The sequence below is a fragment of the Argiope bruennichi genome, chromosome 5 (genome assembly GCF_947563725.1).
Source record: "Argiope bruennichi chromosome 5, qqArgBrue1.1, whole genome shotgun sequence".
NCBI lineage: Eukaryota > Metazoa > Arthropoda > Arachnida > Araneae > Araneidae > Argiope > Argiope bruennichi.
The window spans coordinates 128,701,912-128,722,284 of record NC_079155.1 but is presented as its reverse complement, the minus strand read 5'-3'; the positions used below and the strand labels follow the sequence as shown (position 1 = coordinate 128,722,284).

The 20,373-nt window shown below is 26.4% G+C and overlaps 1 protein-coding gene across 1 annotated transcript in view; it reads right to left on the bottom strand.

Annotated features, from left to right (window-relative positions):
• Positions 1–20,373, bottom strand: part of LOC129968163 (endothelin-converting enzyme 2-like) — a 49,679-nt gene that overhangs the window by 14,659 nt on the left and 14,647 nt on the right. Inside the window, exons 4-14 of the mRNA XM_056081984.1 lie at positions 19,677–19,763; positions 19,449–19,573; positions 18,912–19,015; positions 16,035–16,165; positions 13,304–13,405; positions 7,690–7,761; positions 6,140–6,243; positions 4,186–4,244; positions 4,049–4,100; positions 1,592–1,659; positions 651–775 (exon numbers count right to left, since the gene is read on the bottom strand). Of these exons, the coding sequence (XP_055937959.1) occupies positions 651–775; positions 1,592–1,659; positions 4,049–4,100; positions 4,186–4,244; positions 6,140–6,243; positions 7,690–7,761; positions 13,304–13,405; positions 16,035–16,165; positions 18,912–19,015; positions 19,449–19,573; positions 19,677–19,763 (1,029 nt within the window). The remainder of the gene's footprint in view (positions 1–650; positions 776–1,591; positions 1,660–4,048; positions 4,101–4,185; positions 4,245–6,139; positions 6,244–7,689; positions 7,762–13,303; positions 13,406–16,034; positions 16,166–18,911; positions 19,016–19,448; positions 19,574–19,676; positions 19,764–20,373) is intronic.

Genomic DNA, 20,373 nt, shown 5'->3' with positions numbered 1-20,373 from the left:
TTCGAAAGTTCAGTTTGCAGTTTTTTTGAATGACATAGGCATTTTAGCTCTGGAAACTTCAGCATTTATATAGATATTTATTAAGTGCTTATATTTTGCATGAACACAAAACAATTTGATAAAATAAGAAAACAGGCTTGTGATTTTATCTTCCAAGCATTACAGGTGAAAATTAAAATGAGCGTATTAACTAATGTAAGAGATGGAAAACTGGTAAGAAAAGGATAATAGTTTGCAGAATGTAAAAACTTTATTTAAGATCTTTATTTATTCAATAAAATATCCTACAACATTCCTCCTAAATAGGAATTTGAGAAAGATATCAAAATTCCACTGAAATTTTTATAAGAATAAAGAATGTTCCTAATCTGTATAACATTTATATTATTAATATTTAAGCATTTAAGATATACTTTAATATAATATTAATTTGATTAATTGAAAAGGCAAATAAAATTAAATTGCTAAAACTTAATTTATGTAAAATAATTGTACATTTCCCAAATTCAGTTCTTAATGTAAGGGGGAGGAGATCTGAATTCCAGATCACAATCACTTTTGAGGAAAAAGAAAAGAATGTGTGTTCCATGATTGCGATATTTTCCTATATGATCCATAATTTAATCAATAATACATTAATTGATACTTACGTTTACACCCTCCAAAGTGTAATTTGATAATATTTTTTTCAAGCATGATTGCTTATTTGAAAAAGATACAACAGAGTTGTTGCTAACCCACTGTCGAAGGGTACCATAAGCATCATAATTGATTCCTGTAAATGTAAAAATAAAGCATATTTTATCAATGTGTCACACTCAGTAATCACAACAAGAAAAGACAACTTTGTAAGAAACATGCATTTCTTTAGGATTCAAATGGTATTCACATTCTAATATTTTATTTTATTTAAGGGTACAATTTTAAATAATTTCTAACTTTTATCTCTGATAAAAGAAATATTTACATACTAAACTGTAGTGAAGAGTGAATGTAATAAAACACATTGTATACAATTTTGAAGGATTCAAAATATATTTAATCTAAGAAATGGTAAAAAATTTAATAGAACTGTTAACAATCTTTACAATTATTGTAGAACTCTGAAAAGAGTAAACACAATACAATGTATTATATAAAAAGTTGTAAAACAGTACCTTCTTAAATAATAATCAGACATTTATAACTCTGTTTCTTTGTAATACAACTTTACACATAAAAATAACAGCCATAGCATGAAATGAATATGACTTTCATAACAGCTACATATGTTACATGCTACCTATGCCTTTGATAATGTGGCATGCTAATTTAGATAATAGAATGCCCATTCAGATGTTGTTTTTGTCATTTAACTGCACTTTAAAATAATAAAAATCTATTCCAGAACAGTCTTACAGCAATTTCAAAATATAACAAAATATAAAAATATCTTAACAAATGGCCACACACAAAAATTATCTTTTAAAAAATACTTTACATAAAACTAAAATAAATAAATATAAATAAATAAAATAAAATAAATAAATATAAATGAATAAAATAAAGTAAATAAATAAAAATAAATAAATAAAATGTGGGTCCAATTTACCTTTGTCATCAAACACTTCTGCAAGTTTATTAGCAACATGAGCAGCAAGAACTCCATACTTAACAGCTCTAAAATAATTTGATTAATTCTTTCAATGTACTTGAAAAAAAATAACTACTCAGTGATTTAAAAGCAGTTTCTAAGCCGTTTAATATTAAAATATTATGGAGATTCTCATATTTTTGTGAGTATGTAATGACTTTTCTCTTTATAATTTTGAGAGAATTAAAAAAAAAAAAAGATTTAATATTAATGGAATTTTCCCATTTGTGATCTGAAATTATCATATAAGAGTACCTTTCTTCATATATTTTAGGATATGCTATTTTTCTTTGGGATTAGGTACCAGGTCAGAGAAGAGATTCAATTGAAAATTTACCACATATGCAGACCTAGTTAATATTTTATTGTCATTGGCTAAATGCCTGCAATAATGTAGCATAATATTTTGGATAAAGGAATGCCCATTCAGATGCTGTCCTTGCCATTTAATTGTACTTCAAACTGAAGATTTTTGTTCTACAACCATCTTATTCTTGCTTCAAAGTGTTACATCATTTCAACAAACTTTACATCCATTAAAAATAAAAATTTTCCTATGGTTTGGTTTAGTTAGATTCCATAATGCAGAAATCATGTTTTTGACAAGTTTCATCAATCATATGATTTAATATAAGTCTCCACATATCCTCACTGTTTGTTCACAGCCTAAAAAATTTTCATGCTTTTCATAAGTACTGGACAAAAGACTGCTTAATTTAACTTTGAAAATAAGCTTTATACTGTTAGGAAAACATATTAATATTAAAAGTTCCAAGTATCAGACATAATATTTTCAATTACACAATGTGTCAAAAAAAATTTTAGGAATGGGTCTAGATATCTGCCTTCTTCAATCAAAAAGTCAGCTCATTTGTTAAACTACTCAAAAGATCCAATCATTCAACAGAAAAGCAAAATTTTTCATGCTGATTTATTAGGATAGAACAAGGCTAAAATTAAACATAATTCAAAGCTTGGTAAAAATACCTCGAGCAGTAAATGATAAAAAAAAAGTTTATAATGAGTTTTCATTCAGTAAATCAAAACATGACATGATTTCTGAAACATGACTGTTTTTTGTAGGAAGAGATATGCTAGAAAATGAAAAGCATATCAAAAGACTAGTTTCATTAGGACACTAGGAGATTATTATAAAAATGCATGATTTTACACCAAAGTCGCTTTGTATCACTAATAAATATCACTAATTTGTATAGCATTAATAACACCCATTTAATAGTTGTACAAATTTTTGCTGAATTTTAACAATTTTTTAAAATATTTTTTTAACCCAAATTCCATCAACAGGTACCAATGTTGTCTTGAAAATTTAAACTGTTTATTTTACTTCATCAAACATCTAATCACATGGTTTTTCTTCCATTAATAAAAATTAAAGAAGAAGGATTCCATTTAATATTTGGGTGGTTTACAAGACAAAAAATAAAGTTATAAGATTGCGAAATTTGGAAGATAGATGAACCGGATATTTTCTTTTTTAATAACACCGTGATGTCATAAGACCAGTCCCCATTAGAAAAGGTTCATGTGCACAATACAAAAAGAAAGTAAGACACGGCTTTAATGTCAAACAATTTGGTGAAATCATGTATATGAAGTTATATCAAAACAATTTTTCTGAAAACAAATATAATGAATATTCTAGACAAATAAAAGCTGGTCACTTGAAGCAATCAGTAATAAATAAATTTATTAAAAGCAATGATTAGAAACACTACTATAAGTGCATTAACCACCTTTCACAAACAGCTTATTTGATGAGGCATCAATAGTCCGCTTATTGATTGTGTCAAATATGAATTGAATTTCTTATGCATAAATTGAAATTCATGACTCAATTAATTAAGTATTTTTAAAATTCAAATGGTGGCAGACACCTAGGCCATAATATTTAACTAGGCTTGTATCTACATTGCTCATTTTGTACATGATCATGCCGAATGGAGTCAAATACACACACACATAAATAACCAGTTCCGCTTTTATTTAATTGTACTTTGTTAGAAATAAATTCATTTTTTTATTTTTATTTAATATTTTCTTTTGCTTGTTCCTTATTCATTTGATTCCAACATTTGATTGGAGCAGTGCATATTATGCTCAACATTATGTTAGCTAGATTGGAGCATGTTAATGAAAGAATTAAAATGAAACAGATATAATTATTCACCTCTCTAGATATATTGCCTAATGAACTTAAAATCTTAGAAGGCATTTATGAATACAGATCATGCACATAGACACACACACACACCAAAAAAACGAAAACTCAGAGAATGTAAACTTAATTGCAATGAAAAGTATACAATTAAATATTTAAAAAATACACAAAAACATAAACAGTATCAGGTTTTAAACATAAGTTTAATATTTCAAGAGAAAGGGAAAACTTACAGTGGCGCATCTGGGTCAAACAATGGAGTATCAAATAAACCAGCAGGTACAACTAAAACAAAATAAATGATAATTAATAAAGTGAATTTATGGTATTAAAATTTTATTAAATTGCTGATAAAGAAAATTCTATTTACTTAATTGATTGCCGGTGTACTTATAAACTACAGATGCCTCTTGCGGATAAACAGTCCAACTAAAAATAAAACAAACTCATTATAATTCCGGTACTACCTTAATAGAAAATTAACTGCCATAAAAGGTTCATTGAGAGTTATTAAATACTGCATTAAAATTAATTGCTAAAAGTATTATTGCCATTAAATATATCATTGACTTTGAAGGCAAAGTAATTTTTAATACAAAGATGCTTTTCTCAAAACAATACTTTGTTAACTCAATAATATTTGACAATAAAAATTGCCAAAAGAAAATTTCAAATCATGTTTAGTCAATCACAACAGCATTTCAAAACAATTTTCAATAATATAATTAAACATTTAATAAGATAGAGACAGTTCAGATGTTATACATACATAACCTTTCATACAAGACTAAAAAATATTACTCTGTATTGCAAAATATTTTAGAACAACAAAAAATTATCTTACTTTCTGCTAGCCAAAGGACAGATTTTTTTATCTCATTAGCTATTAATAAATTTGGCAAGAAAGTGAATTAAAGTTAATTCTTTAAAAATTAAATGATAATTCAATTCTTTTAAATTCAAATGGAATATTAAAGATATAGTGCAACTCTTCATTGAAAAGTTCAGTACAAATGAATACTTAAAAATAATTCTGGATCATTTAAAGCTCAATGATTCAAAGATGGTTACATCAGCATTTTGGACAGGGTTGCCACCTGTCTAATTCCCTGTGTTATTCCGCTATGTACATGCAATGTAAGAGACAATATTTGAACAGCACTCATGTGATAATAATACTGGAATAACAATACTTTATATTTTAAATGAGTAGAAAAAACAAACATTTTCACCAATTGACGATACTGCAGTCATGAATAAAATCAAACAATTGAATTTGAATACAGTTCAAAATAATTATTACTATAGAAGTAATAAAACTACCAACAAGCATGCTATGCACCTCAGACCCAAAGTTTGAAATCCTTGTAAACTGTTTTATTTTATTATTATTATTTCTTATACGTTTGTAAATTCCATACAAAGTTATTTTCGTTTTTCTACTGTAAATACTTTGGCATTTAATAAAATTCCAGTAACATACCAATCAAACCATTTAGTGAACAAAATGGTTATGGATACAGGAGTATGAGACTACGTTCTGTTGTTCTGTAAAGCAATAAATCTTATCTGATATGCACCTTCAAAGAATCAGTTGCTTTTAACTTTCATTCAATGGTGGGATGAAATTTCTAGTTTAAATAATACACCAATTTGTTCTCTTCTACAATTATGTTACGTAATTACGATGTTTATCTTTACCTTCAAACAAATTTTATTTGCTGCCCCTTCAGAAATTTTGAAGTATGAGGTATTATGCATTTTCACTAGACCACAATCCAGAATTAGAAAATACCTATATGCTGCCCTCAAACTTGAACAATTAATTAAAAAGGGATTACACATATCTCTTAATTTTCTGTAGTTATAATTACAAAAACATTTTTTTCTAATATCAAGAATATTATTCAACCCCCCCCCCCCCCACCACCACCACCACCAGTGAATGCTATTATAATACTTTAAAAATGCTTCAGCTTTTTAAACTTGCTACATTTATAAGACTATAGTAAAATTATGTTTTCTATCTCAGAAATACTTAATTTCAAAGTAACAACTGTATTAAAAAAAAACCTCAAGTGATTATTATATTTATTTATAGATTGCATTTAAAATTTCAAGGGTTTTAGAAAACTTATCTATTCTAAGAAATGAACTCTAATAAATAAAAATTATTATTATTATTATTATTTTCATTTCTTGTTTGTTAATGTTTTCTTAGTTATTGACTATAAGAGCAAAAATATCCATATAGCAAAATTTCATCTTAAAAATTTTAAATTTAACTTTGAAAATAAACAAAGAGAACACAATATTTAATATACCTATAGTCTGATAAAGCTTTATTTTTCAACATCTCTTCTTGTTTCTTATGTAAGAAATAGACTCCATCTTTAATGTTTTGGAAGTACTCTGCTTGTACTTTTAACTATTAAATATAACAAAAAGAAATTATTAGAAAATCAAATAGTAAACATCATAAATAAAATTATTTGTTAAACAGAAAATCATTCAATTTCAAAAAAAAAAAAAAAAAAAACTTTAGGTTTTTATTAATATGTTAAAAAGATACAGAAATATTTCATTTTATTATTTAAGTAAGATTTTGAAGCTCCACTTTATAAAATTATGTACATAAAGCAATAGAAGAATAAAAATAAAGAATTAGTGGACAGCTATAGATCAAAGATGAAGAAAATAAAAATAAAGAAAAAAGCAGATTTTTAGAGAAACATTAATGAAATTAAAATAAACTTACAAATGTCAAACCTTACTTAATAAGCACCTCTCATAACTAGTGATTCACATTAGGAGCAACACAAAATGTAAAAAAACTCCCATGATGATGCAAATGCAGTGATGTTTACAAAATAAGTAATGAGGGAGCATTTTAACATCACATGCATAATTCTACCTCAATCTCAGCATTAGTCTGTGTTTGTTGCTTATCTGCCAATGTTTTATTATTATTATTATTATTAACAACATAACTGCTAAATCTATAGTTAATTAAAGTGTCAAAAAAAGGGGGGTTGCACTTTGGTAAACATTATTGTTTTATACTGCAATATGAAGGGTAAAATATAAGCATAAATACATATATAGCCACCACCTGCATTCTGTACCACAACCAAAAATTGTCCAGAAATTTCATAAGAAAATTAGATAATGAAAAGAAGAACCTTCCAGTGAAATTAGGAAGATGCTGAAATCATGAGAAATTGCTAAATCGCATGTTGAGAAGAGACACTTTAAGATGGAAATTGTTATGTATATATTGCATATCATGCATCTCATATTTGAAAATTTTGAAGTGTAGACAAATGTCTTTAGATAACTTTCTTGTAAAAAAGCACGTAAAATAGTAAATTATATTATTATAAATTTGTGTATTTTTTAGGAATGGCATGTTGTTTCTGATTTTATAATGATTCTGAAAGAAAAATTTGTTTCACTAATGAGTGTTTCACATTGGGTGTAAATTTTTGGAAAAAAATTTTGCTCCTTAAATGAGGCTCCACTGCATTTTTTGTATAAACAATTTTCTAATAAATTTATATAGTAATGAAAATATCTAAAACTTGTCATTTTACAAGATTTAGATGTTTCCAAAATATTTCATATATATATATATATATATATATATATATATATATATATATATATATATATATATATATATATATATATCTCAATCTCAGATTATAATTGTATTGAGCAATCAGAACACAACTGCATTATTTAAAAGGATAATGCAATTTTATACACAGAGAACTCTTTTAGGTGATTAATATAGTTTTAAGCAAGATTTAATTAACTGATTTCACATCTCATACTTTTTCTTTCTGTTGCTTTAAAAACTATATATACTTACTTCTTTGTAATAAGCTGTAGTATGGTTACGAATGAAGTTTGGATATCCAGCAAACAAACCAAGAGATCGAATCTGCAAGAAAAGATAATAAAATATCAAAACTTTTAGTAGCAAACAAAAAAGTTTTATAATCACAATTTAATGTGATTATGGATGAATGTTGTTGATAATATGAGCTAAGTCTGAAATACACTAAATAAGATTCTAACAGGTTCAAAAATATTTGAATAAAATTGATTTTCAAATGTTAGCAACTCATATATTATGTAAATAAACTAAGGCATAAAAAATATGCATAGTTAATTAAAAATATAAGAAAATGACTCATACCAATTTTAATTATTAACTAAAACAGTATGCATGTTAAAGGACAACTTTTAAGAGCTTAACAATGCTAGAATATATAATGAGTTTTGAAAACTTACTGAATATTTTTTGTTGCTGTTAAAATTTATTAATAAATGGTGAAGATACATTTAGAGATTTGAAAAATAAAAATTTCATGATACAGAAACCCACAGTTAACTAATATCAAATACTGAAACATGATTTGCAAATTTTATTAAATAAACTCTCTCACCTTTTTTTGTCATAGTTTTTGGTCAAGTTCCTCAACAAGAATTAATAATTATATTTGAATTGATTTACTGAAATTTTCAGCAGAAAAAATAATTGATTATGGCCCTGTAAATGACCTGATGGAAAGTGGGGAATAATATTTAAAATTCTAAATTCAAAGTGCAATTGACTGTAAACAAACATAATTTATTTGAAATATCTCATTAAATAATTTTGGTAAAATGTTTATTGGTCTCAAACTAAAAATAAATAAATAAAAACAATTTTTAACAACACATTTTAAATTACTTTTATAACACTAAAAGTCTTGTCAATTTAGTCTGTATTTATCAAAGATTAAAAATAATTTTAAAAGACAAAAAAATTAGTTAAAAAAAATGTAAAAAGGGAATGGTATCAGAGTAGATATTTAAAAGGATTCCCTTACATAACAACCCTATTAACTGCCACGATCCTCCCTTGGGGATTTTGGAAATTTACATACACAATTACATATTTGGCACCAAAAATATATGTAGTACACTGGACAATTTAATTTCATTCTATATATATCAGTCACTATTGCATGTAGCAGAGAGTGTGTATTTTGCACTTCATTTCTTTACAACAAGCAAACAAATTTAAAATTCATGTGTAAGTTGAACATAATAGAATTGTCATATTTGGAGCATTATATTCTTGGTTTGGTTCTTATATCATAATGAAATATTGTACATAAATATATAATTTCGATATTATAGTAATGATCTGTTACTTACTCAGTCTTTTGTTTTTTATTGTAATGATTTTACTGATCAGCTGATTAATTTATAACAATACCCTTTTTCAAAAATATTTTCAAAACAAAACATAACATTATTACGTTACACAACTTTTTGAGCATATATATATATATAACTTATCTGGCCAAACATTTTTCCAAAAGAATTGGCAGTTAATGGGTTAATATTTGGATGACATGGAGAAGTCAATAAGTATGAAGTAAATTATTTCCTTTAGAAAACTCTGCAATATAACTAACCATGCTAAGAAATGTAATTTTTAAACAAAAGCAATTTCAACAAAGGCATTTTCTGGAAGTACAAAAATGCTCCAAATCAGCAATCTTTTTCTTCTTTCAATTCCTCTGGTAAAAAATATTTCTGATAAATATGGCACAATATTTAATTAATAAACCAAATTTTAATGAGATTTTAAGACACATTATCAAAATTTAGAATTATATAGAATGAAAATTAATAGTTTTTTAATATTCAATTAACAATTATTCATAGAATAGGGTGCATAGTGAGAGATAGATGTAAAAATTAAGCACTATTTAAACACCTCAGCAAAAAAAAAAAAAAAAAAAAAAAAATTAAGCATACTTGCATTGATATATAAATTTAAGTATTTTCTATGCACGGGATTTCTTTTTTTACCTTATAATAAATTATTTTTTTATAGAAAAATTTTAGAATTATCTATTTTTAAAATTTTTTTAATTGGAATCTTTGACATAAAACAACTTTTCAGATTTTAATTAAAATACTTAATTCAGATTATAATCAATATGATATGGGAATTCCAAAAATGGTTATCACTTTGTCTAGAGGTTGAATCTAATCTCATTTCAAAATGAGATTTAGACAATAATTAATACAAGAAAATTCTGAAAATTTTAGTTAAGAGCAAATTGAATAGAATCCATATATGTTGCAAACATTAAAGATTCAAATAATTGGCAAATTGGACAAAAAAAAAAAAAAAAAAAAATTGGTTCACAAAATTATTTTCGTAAAAGATTGGATAACTTCTATGCTTTGATCATTTTTATTTCCTTATGTGTACAGTTCTAAAAATTTACAAGTAAAAAGCAACTGACATATTTCCCCCCTCCCCGAATGCTAAACTCAAAACTTAACATTAAAATGACAAAAATCTAACAATATTATCTTGTATTGATGTATTAAATTGAAAGAACTAAAACATACAGCTTTTATTTTCCCTTTAATTTTTATTAAAGAAAAAACTAGATTATATAAATATTTATTTGGATAGAAATAATAAGCATAGGAACAAGAAAAAGGGATAGAGAAATTATTACAGTAAATTTTACTATTTTGGAAGAGGACGACATCCATAAAATTTGAAAGCTGATAATAGCAGCTTTAGATATTAACAGATATGAGCTATATGATATAATATAGATATAGATACAAGCAGAGCATCATATTTGAAAGCTGATAATAGGAAAATTTTCCTACTACTATTTCTTTGGTTAGAGCAAACTTTCCAAGTTTTGAGTTTCAGAAAATACTCACTATATACATAAAACCTTTAAGAAGGTAAAAAAATTTCATGCAATATAGTACATCCCCCAGTATCGGTTCACGACTCTCCAGCCTAGTTTTCTTTTATCATAATTAAATGAGAAAGGCAATGTGTTTGCATTGACAACATTACCAAGGCATTGGAAGCGGTATCTGCTACAATCCTCTTACACATTGTATGCAAAATACAAGTTGTGACAAGAAAAGAGCAGTGTTCTGCTCTTTGATAATCATTTTGACAGTGTGTAACAGACCTCAATTGTTTCTGCTGTTCCTGATTATAACTGCACAGTACCTAAATATTCGTTTGATTCATTCACAGTTCATACAGCAACTGTTCTTGGAGTATGCTTAATATTTTAAGTGTACCACAATGAAATTTTCAAAATGGGTATAAGTCACCATTTTGGCTTGCAGCAATGCAACCATCAATCACAAGCTTAGGTTTACGATAATAGAAAAATCTGAGAAACCTAGAGCTTTTTCTTAAAAACTTCTGGAATCACTATCCATATCATACAACAACAACAACAACAACAACAATAATAATAATAAACAGCTTTTATGATTTACTGGCCACTGCCATGTTTACATTCTCAGTGGCTTGAGATAAATTGAGAGCTTAGTACTCAATAAGAAGTGAGAAATATGTATTGTAACAGTGAGTTTTGGTATAAAAACTTTGTCTTCTGATATTGGTGGACAAAAAATGAGTTCATAGAACTCAGATCTATCCGGTGTTTTGTTATCTGACCTGCCCTTCTGCCACATTAGGTCGGATATTCGGAAGTATACTGTATATTCCTTGATGTTATGGCGAAAATATGTTAAAATTTTTTATTTTTTAGACTGAATTTCTACTTAAAATTTTGCCATGCCATTCTAGCCAAAATTTTCTACTTAAAATAGAAAAATCTGAGAAACCTAGAGCTTTTTCTTAAAAACTTCTGGAATCACTATCCATATCATACAACAACAACAACAACAATAATAATAATAATAAACAGCTTTTATGATTTACTGGCCACTGCCATGTTTACATTCTCAGTGGCTTGAGATAAATTGAGAGCTTAGTACTCAATAAGAAGTGAGAAATATGTATTGTAACAGTGAGTTTTGGTATAAAAACTTTGTCTTCTGATATTGGTGGACAAAAAATGAGTTCATAGAACTCTGATCTATCCGGTGTTTTGTTATCTGACCTGCCCTTCTGCCACATTAGGCCGGATATTCGGAAGTATACTGTATATTCCTTGATGTTATGGCGAAAATATGTTACAAATTTTTATTTTTTAGACTGAATTTCTACTTAAAATTTTGCAAAATCTGTCCTTAGTGAGTCACCAACATCCAAAAGATAAAATCCTGCTAAATTTCACATTCCTAACTTCAGTGGTTTAAGCTGTGTGTTGCTCTATTAGTCAGGTAAACTATTATATATTGACAAAGAGTACCTCCAAAGAGAAAGAGTTTCAAAAAGAGAAAAAACAGAAACATTTAAACTATATGATCTAAATAATAAAAGGTTTTTTAAAACCTTTTTATTTCTTTTACATTTTAAATATCAGACCTAGTAGAATTTTTTAAAAATAAAAATGGATTGAAAATAATAATGGATCATTTATTGAACAAATTTTGTTCAATAAATTATAATTTTCAATGGAATGGGGACATTTAAAAAAGTACACCACAAAAGAAATCACTATTATTGAAAACTTGCGTTTTCAAATTAAAATTACATCAAACTGGATTTCATGCAGTCGGTTGAAGTACAATTGCAATAAATAATTGTACAGTAAAATCCCTTTTGTAGATTGTTCAAAACAATATATTAACAAGAATGATAATTTAATGTGTAGTGTGTTCAATAGGTTTTACAGTAATAAGAGTAAAAACAGTTAAATATCATACCTTTCATGTGTGCTTTTAGGGCATCTTCTCCCATGTCTGATGTACCTATTACTTTTGCACATTATACTTTATTTTTACTTCTCATTGATCAGAGCCTATCTGCATAATCTTTACAAACTAATTAAAAGTTTAAAAAAAGTGACCAGGCATAATTAAAATAAATTCTTCGCTACTTAAAACATTTAAAGTAAAAGAAGTTCCAAAATTTTTTGAGTTGCAAGAAGTCTGGCATATTTTATTCTTTCAGAATAACTTTTCCAATATTTCAATAAGTGGCAATGCCCATTGTTAAAGAAAGAAGGAGAGGAAAAAATGTAAATTAAGCATTGTCGTAATATGAGTTGAAACTACTGGATTCCCATTTAGCAAATTCTTCCCTTTCATTAGTTTTGTTTCTTGATATATCTGGCAAATAAAGATTTATGACTGTTTGGAATTTATCATAGTTTGAAGTAAAAGGAAAAAAAGGTGTGTTTTTTTTCCCACTTTTAAAGATCTTTTTCCAAAATTTAAGCACTTATAAGGTACATAAAAATAAATTTAAGCACTTTTCGTGACATTATGCACCTTGTAGAAATACAAATTAACAGAAAACTACAGAGTCAGCAAAGTGTTTCATTAAGTATCACAATTTCCAATATTAATCACAAAATAAATGGCTTGCCTCAAATGACATGTCAGTTTACTAAATGTCAGCATAATGTGAATATAGCATTTGGGGATAGTTTTAAAAACAGAACATTCATAGAAAAGAAAAAAATATATATATTCCAACATATATAAATCTCAAGATAGATGGGTTTAGAACTTACCTTCATTTGAGCTTGTTCACGCATCTCTTCATCATTCAACCAAGGAATGTGTCTAGCTACCTCACTCAATGCACCAATAAGCTTATTAAGGTACACATGAATCTAAATTAAAGAAATACATTAACTTTCTTATATAAAATAAAATAGGAAAATAAAAATCACATATAATGTTACAGAAAAAAGTTCATCAGAAAACCTTAGAAAAAGTTGAGTAAATTTTTCAAATGTTTTATAAGAATATCAAAAGATTTTCTAACTAGTAAATATACATAGATTAAAATGGCATTCTTTCTCCTTTCAATCCATTTAATAAACAGAAGCACACAGAAAACAAGAATTTCAAAAAAACAAGAATTGAAACCAAACTTTTTACTTTTTGCAGGTGGAAATGAAATATTAAAAAAATATGCTGAGCTAAAATACAATTTTTAAAGACTTAAATATTAAGCATTACAATATAGTGACATAAAATTCAAAATTATGATGCCCAAATACAACTGAAAGTATTTAGAAAATAAAGGAACAATGGCATTGTAAACTCCATAATTTCATTCTTAATTTGAATTATAGAATTGAGCTAAACTCCAACCCACAGAAAAATAGACTATAAAATAAAATAATGAAGTTTTAAAAAGTGCATCATCAGCAATTTTTTAAAACTCGATTACTACATTTTTGAAAACTTGATTATTAATTATTTTTTCTTTTATGTTTTATGAAAACAATTGCATATCAAAATATACATTTTGGAAAGAGATTGCAGAATAACTTTTTCATCCAGATGTCACTTAATGAGGAAAAAAATGCTGAGTAATCTTTAAAAAGAGCAATTCAGATGATAAATAAATCATAGATAGAAATAAATAATAGATGACAAACAACTTTTATGAAAGACTTGTTCAACACAACAAATATGAGAAGCAGGATCCTTTCTATGTGCTATATATTTGAGTTCTGTTCTTTGAAAATGTTCAGAGCTTTTTCAGAAAATTTATAATATTCTAAGTATGAGAAGGCAAGAAGTGCCAAGAGTTGTGCTCACCAAAGAAAACAAGTAAAAGGTTTGCAAGGTGCTCACAAAGTGTCTTTTCAATTTCAAAAAAAGCAGTTGATGAGATATATTAATCAAATTTGTTTCCTGTACACAATCATTATCAAAGTTTGCAATCACATACTCTTGTGAAACTTTCATAAAAAAGCAAACAAAGTAAAAAGTAGTTATTTTTTAAGAACCATCGCATCATGAAAAACAAAAACAAAAGACAGTAATGAGCTAAAAGATCATTTCAAAATTTATTTTAAAAAGATTTTACTGTCTTGATTATTACTATCATGGTGGAGCAAAAATGGCCTTAAAAAAGTAAGATTTTAGTTTAGTACTAGTGAAGGAAAGTAGCCTTTTAGGTTCAAAAAATATATTAAAAAATTTGGATGCTATATTAAATTGTCTTAAGGTGCTCAAAAAGCTTAAAGTTTGTAAAAAATTTGAAAAAAATATAAACTTTGATAAAATATAGCATTACAATTGGAAAAAATTATTAATTACAAAATATAATAATAATAAAATATTTTTTAATGTCAAATTTTGTTTCTTGCTTCTGCATCCTTAATGATTATAAATGCTACAACTGCAAAATGTTTGTTTCTACTTCATGTTTTGAATGATTCTAAAAAACAAAACACTTTCTTTGTTTGTTTCTTCAAAATGTTTGCTTCTACATTAAATAAAAAAAAAAAAAAAAAAAAAAAAAATTGGCATATTCACAGGTGAGTGAGTTCTTGCTATTGTGAATCTGGTTGGTTTGCCTCTTCTTGTATAGAACACTTTTGTTCTCTAGCATTGTCACTGTCACCAGTAACTATCTCTGACATACTAGTATTTTTTTGTCCGTTCTTGATTAAACTTAACTATTATCTGTAGTTCTTTACTTTTTCTTGCAGCTTTCTTCCTCAAAGTGCTTGTGGTAGCTATATCAATATTACTTCAAAATATTTTGCTGTTAGAGTATTGATATATAGAAACTATTGTTCCATAACTGGTACTTTTTTATTTGTACAAGTATTAAAATTTACACACTTACAGTAAAACAATATCAAATAAACATTTAGCTTCTTCTCTAAATTTTATAAGGTTGAAATCAAACTTATCTGACCCTTTTTTGCTTTTAGATTTTAATAAATTCTTATATTTAACATGATAGGTTTTCATCATCTGTAAAATTCTTTTGCTAGGGTTGTTGTTCTATTTTGGGAACTAAAGCATCACATATTTCACTAACAGAAGGATCCTTCTTGGAAGCAATTTTGTGGTTACATCTAATATAATAGTAGCATATCATAACAGATTCGTAAGTAAGCAGTTCAAGCAAATCACTAAACTTCCCAAAAAATAAAACATTCTAGCATTTGTTTTATGTTCACCAATTTATACTGAGCCATTTTTACTTACAACAAAGCAAGCAAACTAACAAATCAGTTACGTTAATCTGTTACACAATAGACAGAGCGAAGTCATCAATTCAACTGATTAAAAATTATTACGAAACTTGAAAATTTATTAATGTTTTCTTCTTCTAAATAAATTCAACCAATTCTGATAAAATCCAAGAAAAATTAAAGAACAGTTAACCATCACAATTGCCATTATGTTCATCCATTGATTAGACACCATACAGAAAGGTATGCAAAAAGTTACAGCCATGAAATTTATTACATAAGGTCAGTTTCTTACCTTATCAAATTTTGACTGTGGAAAGTAGTGCTGAACGTACATGGCTCCTATTGCGTGGCCTAAAAACTTACTAGTCATTTCAATACAAGCTTCCCAGTTATCCTCATACCTTAAACCCAGATCCATTGTACCTGTAATTAAAATAAAACATGGTATATAGGTCATGGCATAAAAAACATTGTCATATTACAGAACGACTACAGGAACTGTGAAAAATATTTCCCTGACTTATAACTATTAATTATATTAGAGTACTGGGTTTTTCCCTACTTAAAATTACTGTATTTGTACAATATATATTACTAAAAACACTTTCATGAGCTATTTAATATGAAATGATATTATGATTTTGTATATATTTGTATTTTGTATATATTTGCATATTTTGACATATTGTAGCAATAAATATAAAAATAGTATAATTATACACACTTAATAGTATACATTTTAGAAAAGATTTAAACAAGAGAAACAGTCAAAATATTATTTGAAATATCTTTAATAAATCATAAGAAATTAATTGTTCTAATAAAAACATATGATTTTTTAAATGATTATAATTTTTTTTAATTTCATTTATTATTATAAATAATGCTAGACAAAAAATACCAATTTAAAGAAAATAACTCCAACAACAAATAGCTATTTCTTGCTTATTACAATTAAAATGAATTTTTTTAAAAAAAATTTAATTATTAATTTCAAAATTAAAACATCAATTATTAAAATACTAATACAAAACACTTGGTTTAAAACAACCAGTCCTGCTTTAAGTGAATTAAAAAGTTTTAAAAGCTTTTTTGACAAATTTTTGAAGCCTGCAATTTCTTTCTCAGCTCCTTAAACTCTCTTTCTGAACTGCCCCAAGAATTTCTTTCTTTCTTTTATTTTTTTAAATATTATTTATATATAACTGCAAAAAAAAAAAAAAATTAAACATTACCTGAAATAATAGTATATTAAATAAATGCATATGTCTTCAAGTAGAGGAAAAAAACTCTTCACTTATTACCCTAGCATTTAATAAGATAAGGGGGGAGGGGGGAAACTCTTCACCTATTGCCCTAGCATTTAGTAAAGTACAGATCATAAAATGTAGGACTCATCATTAATAGTTATAAATAGTGAAGAGCCTGAAACATCTATTCTAAGAAACAATAACAAATGCCCTGGATGTCACTGAGAAATTTCCCCCTCTTTCATTAAATGTGATTGATTGAAAACCCAAGGGGAGTACTTTGTTCATTAGAAGCACTTAGGCATATGTGTTTTAGGGACAGGGAGGGGAAGGGGATGAAAAATCTCAAAAGATGTCTGAACACACATTTGCTTAGAAACAAAACTTTTAAGTGGGGTTCTCTTTTATATATCAACTTTTTAAGAACTAGGCTATCATTCTGGCATCTGAAAAGGCACATATTTTTTTATCCCTGTGGGGGAAAAAAAAAAGTGTTTCAGTACTTTAAACTACCTAAATTCAAATATCTCAGGAATGAGAGGGGAAGGGTAGATATTGATCACTTATAAGATGCTGTCTAATTCAATCACAAAAAAATTAAGAATTCAAAACAAAATAAAACAAAAAAAAAACATTCTTGCTATCCTTATACAAACCATTTAATGCTTATTTAATAACAAACATACATTTTCGAGGGGAGGGACAATTTATAAATTTGAGTATTAGTTTCTGCAATTTAAAAAGAACCCTTTTCAGATTTTCACATATTTCTTGATATTAAATCCATTTTCCACAGCCACAGTGCCATGTGACAACATGAGAATTATTTTTACAATTGCCTGAAAATCAGAAAATTCTTTGAACCTCAAAACATTAAAATAGAAATCACCCAAACTAGTTTCTTCATTAAATTAAATGTTATTATGCACTCTTTATATGTACTTTTTAATTTTTTTCAAGGAAATTTCAAATTGGATCATTGCAATTCTGAACATGTAATGGAAATATTTTATTTGAAGTAAAGAAGTTGAAGGAAATCAAACATTTGCTTTTCACATAACATAATATAGTTTTTCAATAAATATAGATTTAAACAAGACACAACTTTTAGAATAGCACAATTTTTGGACAAGCATTCATATTACTTATATATATATATATTAATAATACTTAAGTAGATTGTAATCACTATTCAGATACCAGTATTTTTCCTCTCAATCTGAGAAATTGAAATTGGTAATTTATGTAGGAAAAAAGGGATATGCTTTTCATGTTTTTTATGATTTATCAATCACATTTTTTTCTTTTTTTTGAGTTATTGTGACAATTTTTTATTCTAAAAATGTTTTAAAGAGATGAAATTTTTTAGATGGAAAAAAAAAAAAACACCTAATAAATATGAAATTCCCTGTTTTATAGTTGTTTTTATTAATATTATTATCTAAAAAAAGAATTTTTCCTTAAATTTTTCCAGTTTTTCTAGTGTTATGACAACTCTGAAATATTTGATGACTAGAATTTGTCAAATATGATAAGAATGAAAGCAATGATGGAAATAATAGATGTTTGTTGCATAATAATGCAATCAAATACGTATATTGGAATGTGTAACAAATCTACAATGTTTTTTTACCTTCTCTTTCCTCAGTTATTTTAATAATTAGCAAATTCATTTAAAAAAGTCATTATAATTATGCAAGTTAAATTTATACTGTTTTTTCCTTCCTTCATTTAGGGGGGGGGGGAGAAGGATATTTAGAAAATTGATTTTCAAAATGCTCAGATGAATTATATATAATCCATGAATGTATTTTATCAAAATGCATTACTAAATTATTTTATTGGTGAGAAATTTTAATAAAAACTACATACAAATAAAATATAAGGGTATTAATAATATAATTTTACATATAAAATACCTTCAAATGTTTGCTTGAATTTATTGGCAACCAGTCGAAATTTTGAAGATGAATAAGGTGCAAATGTGTGCATCAATCGCCACATGTAATAGTTGTTTAAGACACTATTGGGAAAAATAAAAAATTAATTATTATGGTTTAGTTAAAAGATGAAAGAATATATATATATATAATAGTTAAAACAATAATAGCAAATTATAAGTAGTACTTATACTGTGAAAATGCTAAAAGATTTTTTAATAAAATTATTAGACATATAAGTAAGTAGCTCTCCACAAATACAAAAATGACATTTTGTATTTTAGTGTATTTAATGATTTGCATTGCAAATTATTAAATATGCTAACCTTAAGTAATGAAACTAGCAAGTAATAAAATATTTTGGAACACAAGATTGTTGTACTTGACACAAAATAGAAAAATTAGTAAATTAACATTTACACTTGGCAAAGATGTGCTGTCTGTCTAATGAAAATGCAACAAGAAAATAAATTTATGACAAGTACAACAAAATTTATTAATACTGTTAAAACTTACGTATCATCTGTTGATGAAATTATTTCAGAAATTTTATTGAAATAATCTTGAGACAGAACAGCAACTTCAGTATCAGGTGTGACTACATTTGGGAAATACATCTGTAAAATCTCAGTCCATGATATCTATAAAAAAAAAGAGATAAATATTCTATAAAATTAAGCAATTATCAATATATAATTTAAAAAATATACACAAAAAAATGAGGAAAAATAATTATGAACCCACACTATGAGATAGTTGATCTAAACGTTCCAAAGTCAAAACTGTATATAGGTCTTTAGTATTCCTTAATGTTTCTGGTGTTGGAAAGATCTGAAATAAAAGATTATTATTACAATTAATTAATAACTTGAAAAAAAAGCATTTAAAAACCATTAAAATATATTTCAGTAAAATGAATATAATAAGATGCCTCAAATTCTTCATCCGATACCAAAATTACAACTGCTGATAACAAGTAAAAGATTTGCATATCACTGGAAAGAGCACCAAGTTTTGTTTTATAATAATGAGGGATCAATTAGATGCCCCCAGTGGGTGGAGAGATCTTTAAAAAGCTACCAAAAATATTATGAAATGAAAAATATTATGCTATGAAAATCATGCCCTGAAACATGAACTAAATGAAAATATTTTAGATAGAGATGCACTAATATTTCAGTTACAGATTCTTCAACTTGACAGATGATATTAAGTAGAAATTAAGAATTAAATTAAACATAAATCAATGAGAGTAAAAAGCAATAATACAAAATAATTTAATAAAAAAATTACTCAAAAACAAACTCTCACTTTTTAAAAAGACAAAGAAGGAAGGACATGAATTTATCCCTGGGGTAAGACAATGTTCAGAGTGGGCAAACAAGGGAAATCCAAAATAATCATTAAAATACCCACTCACAACTTCCATGATTCACATGGT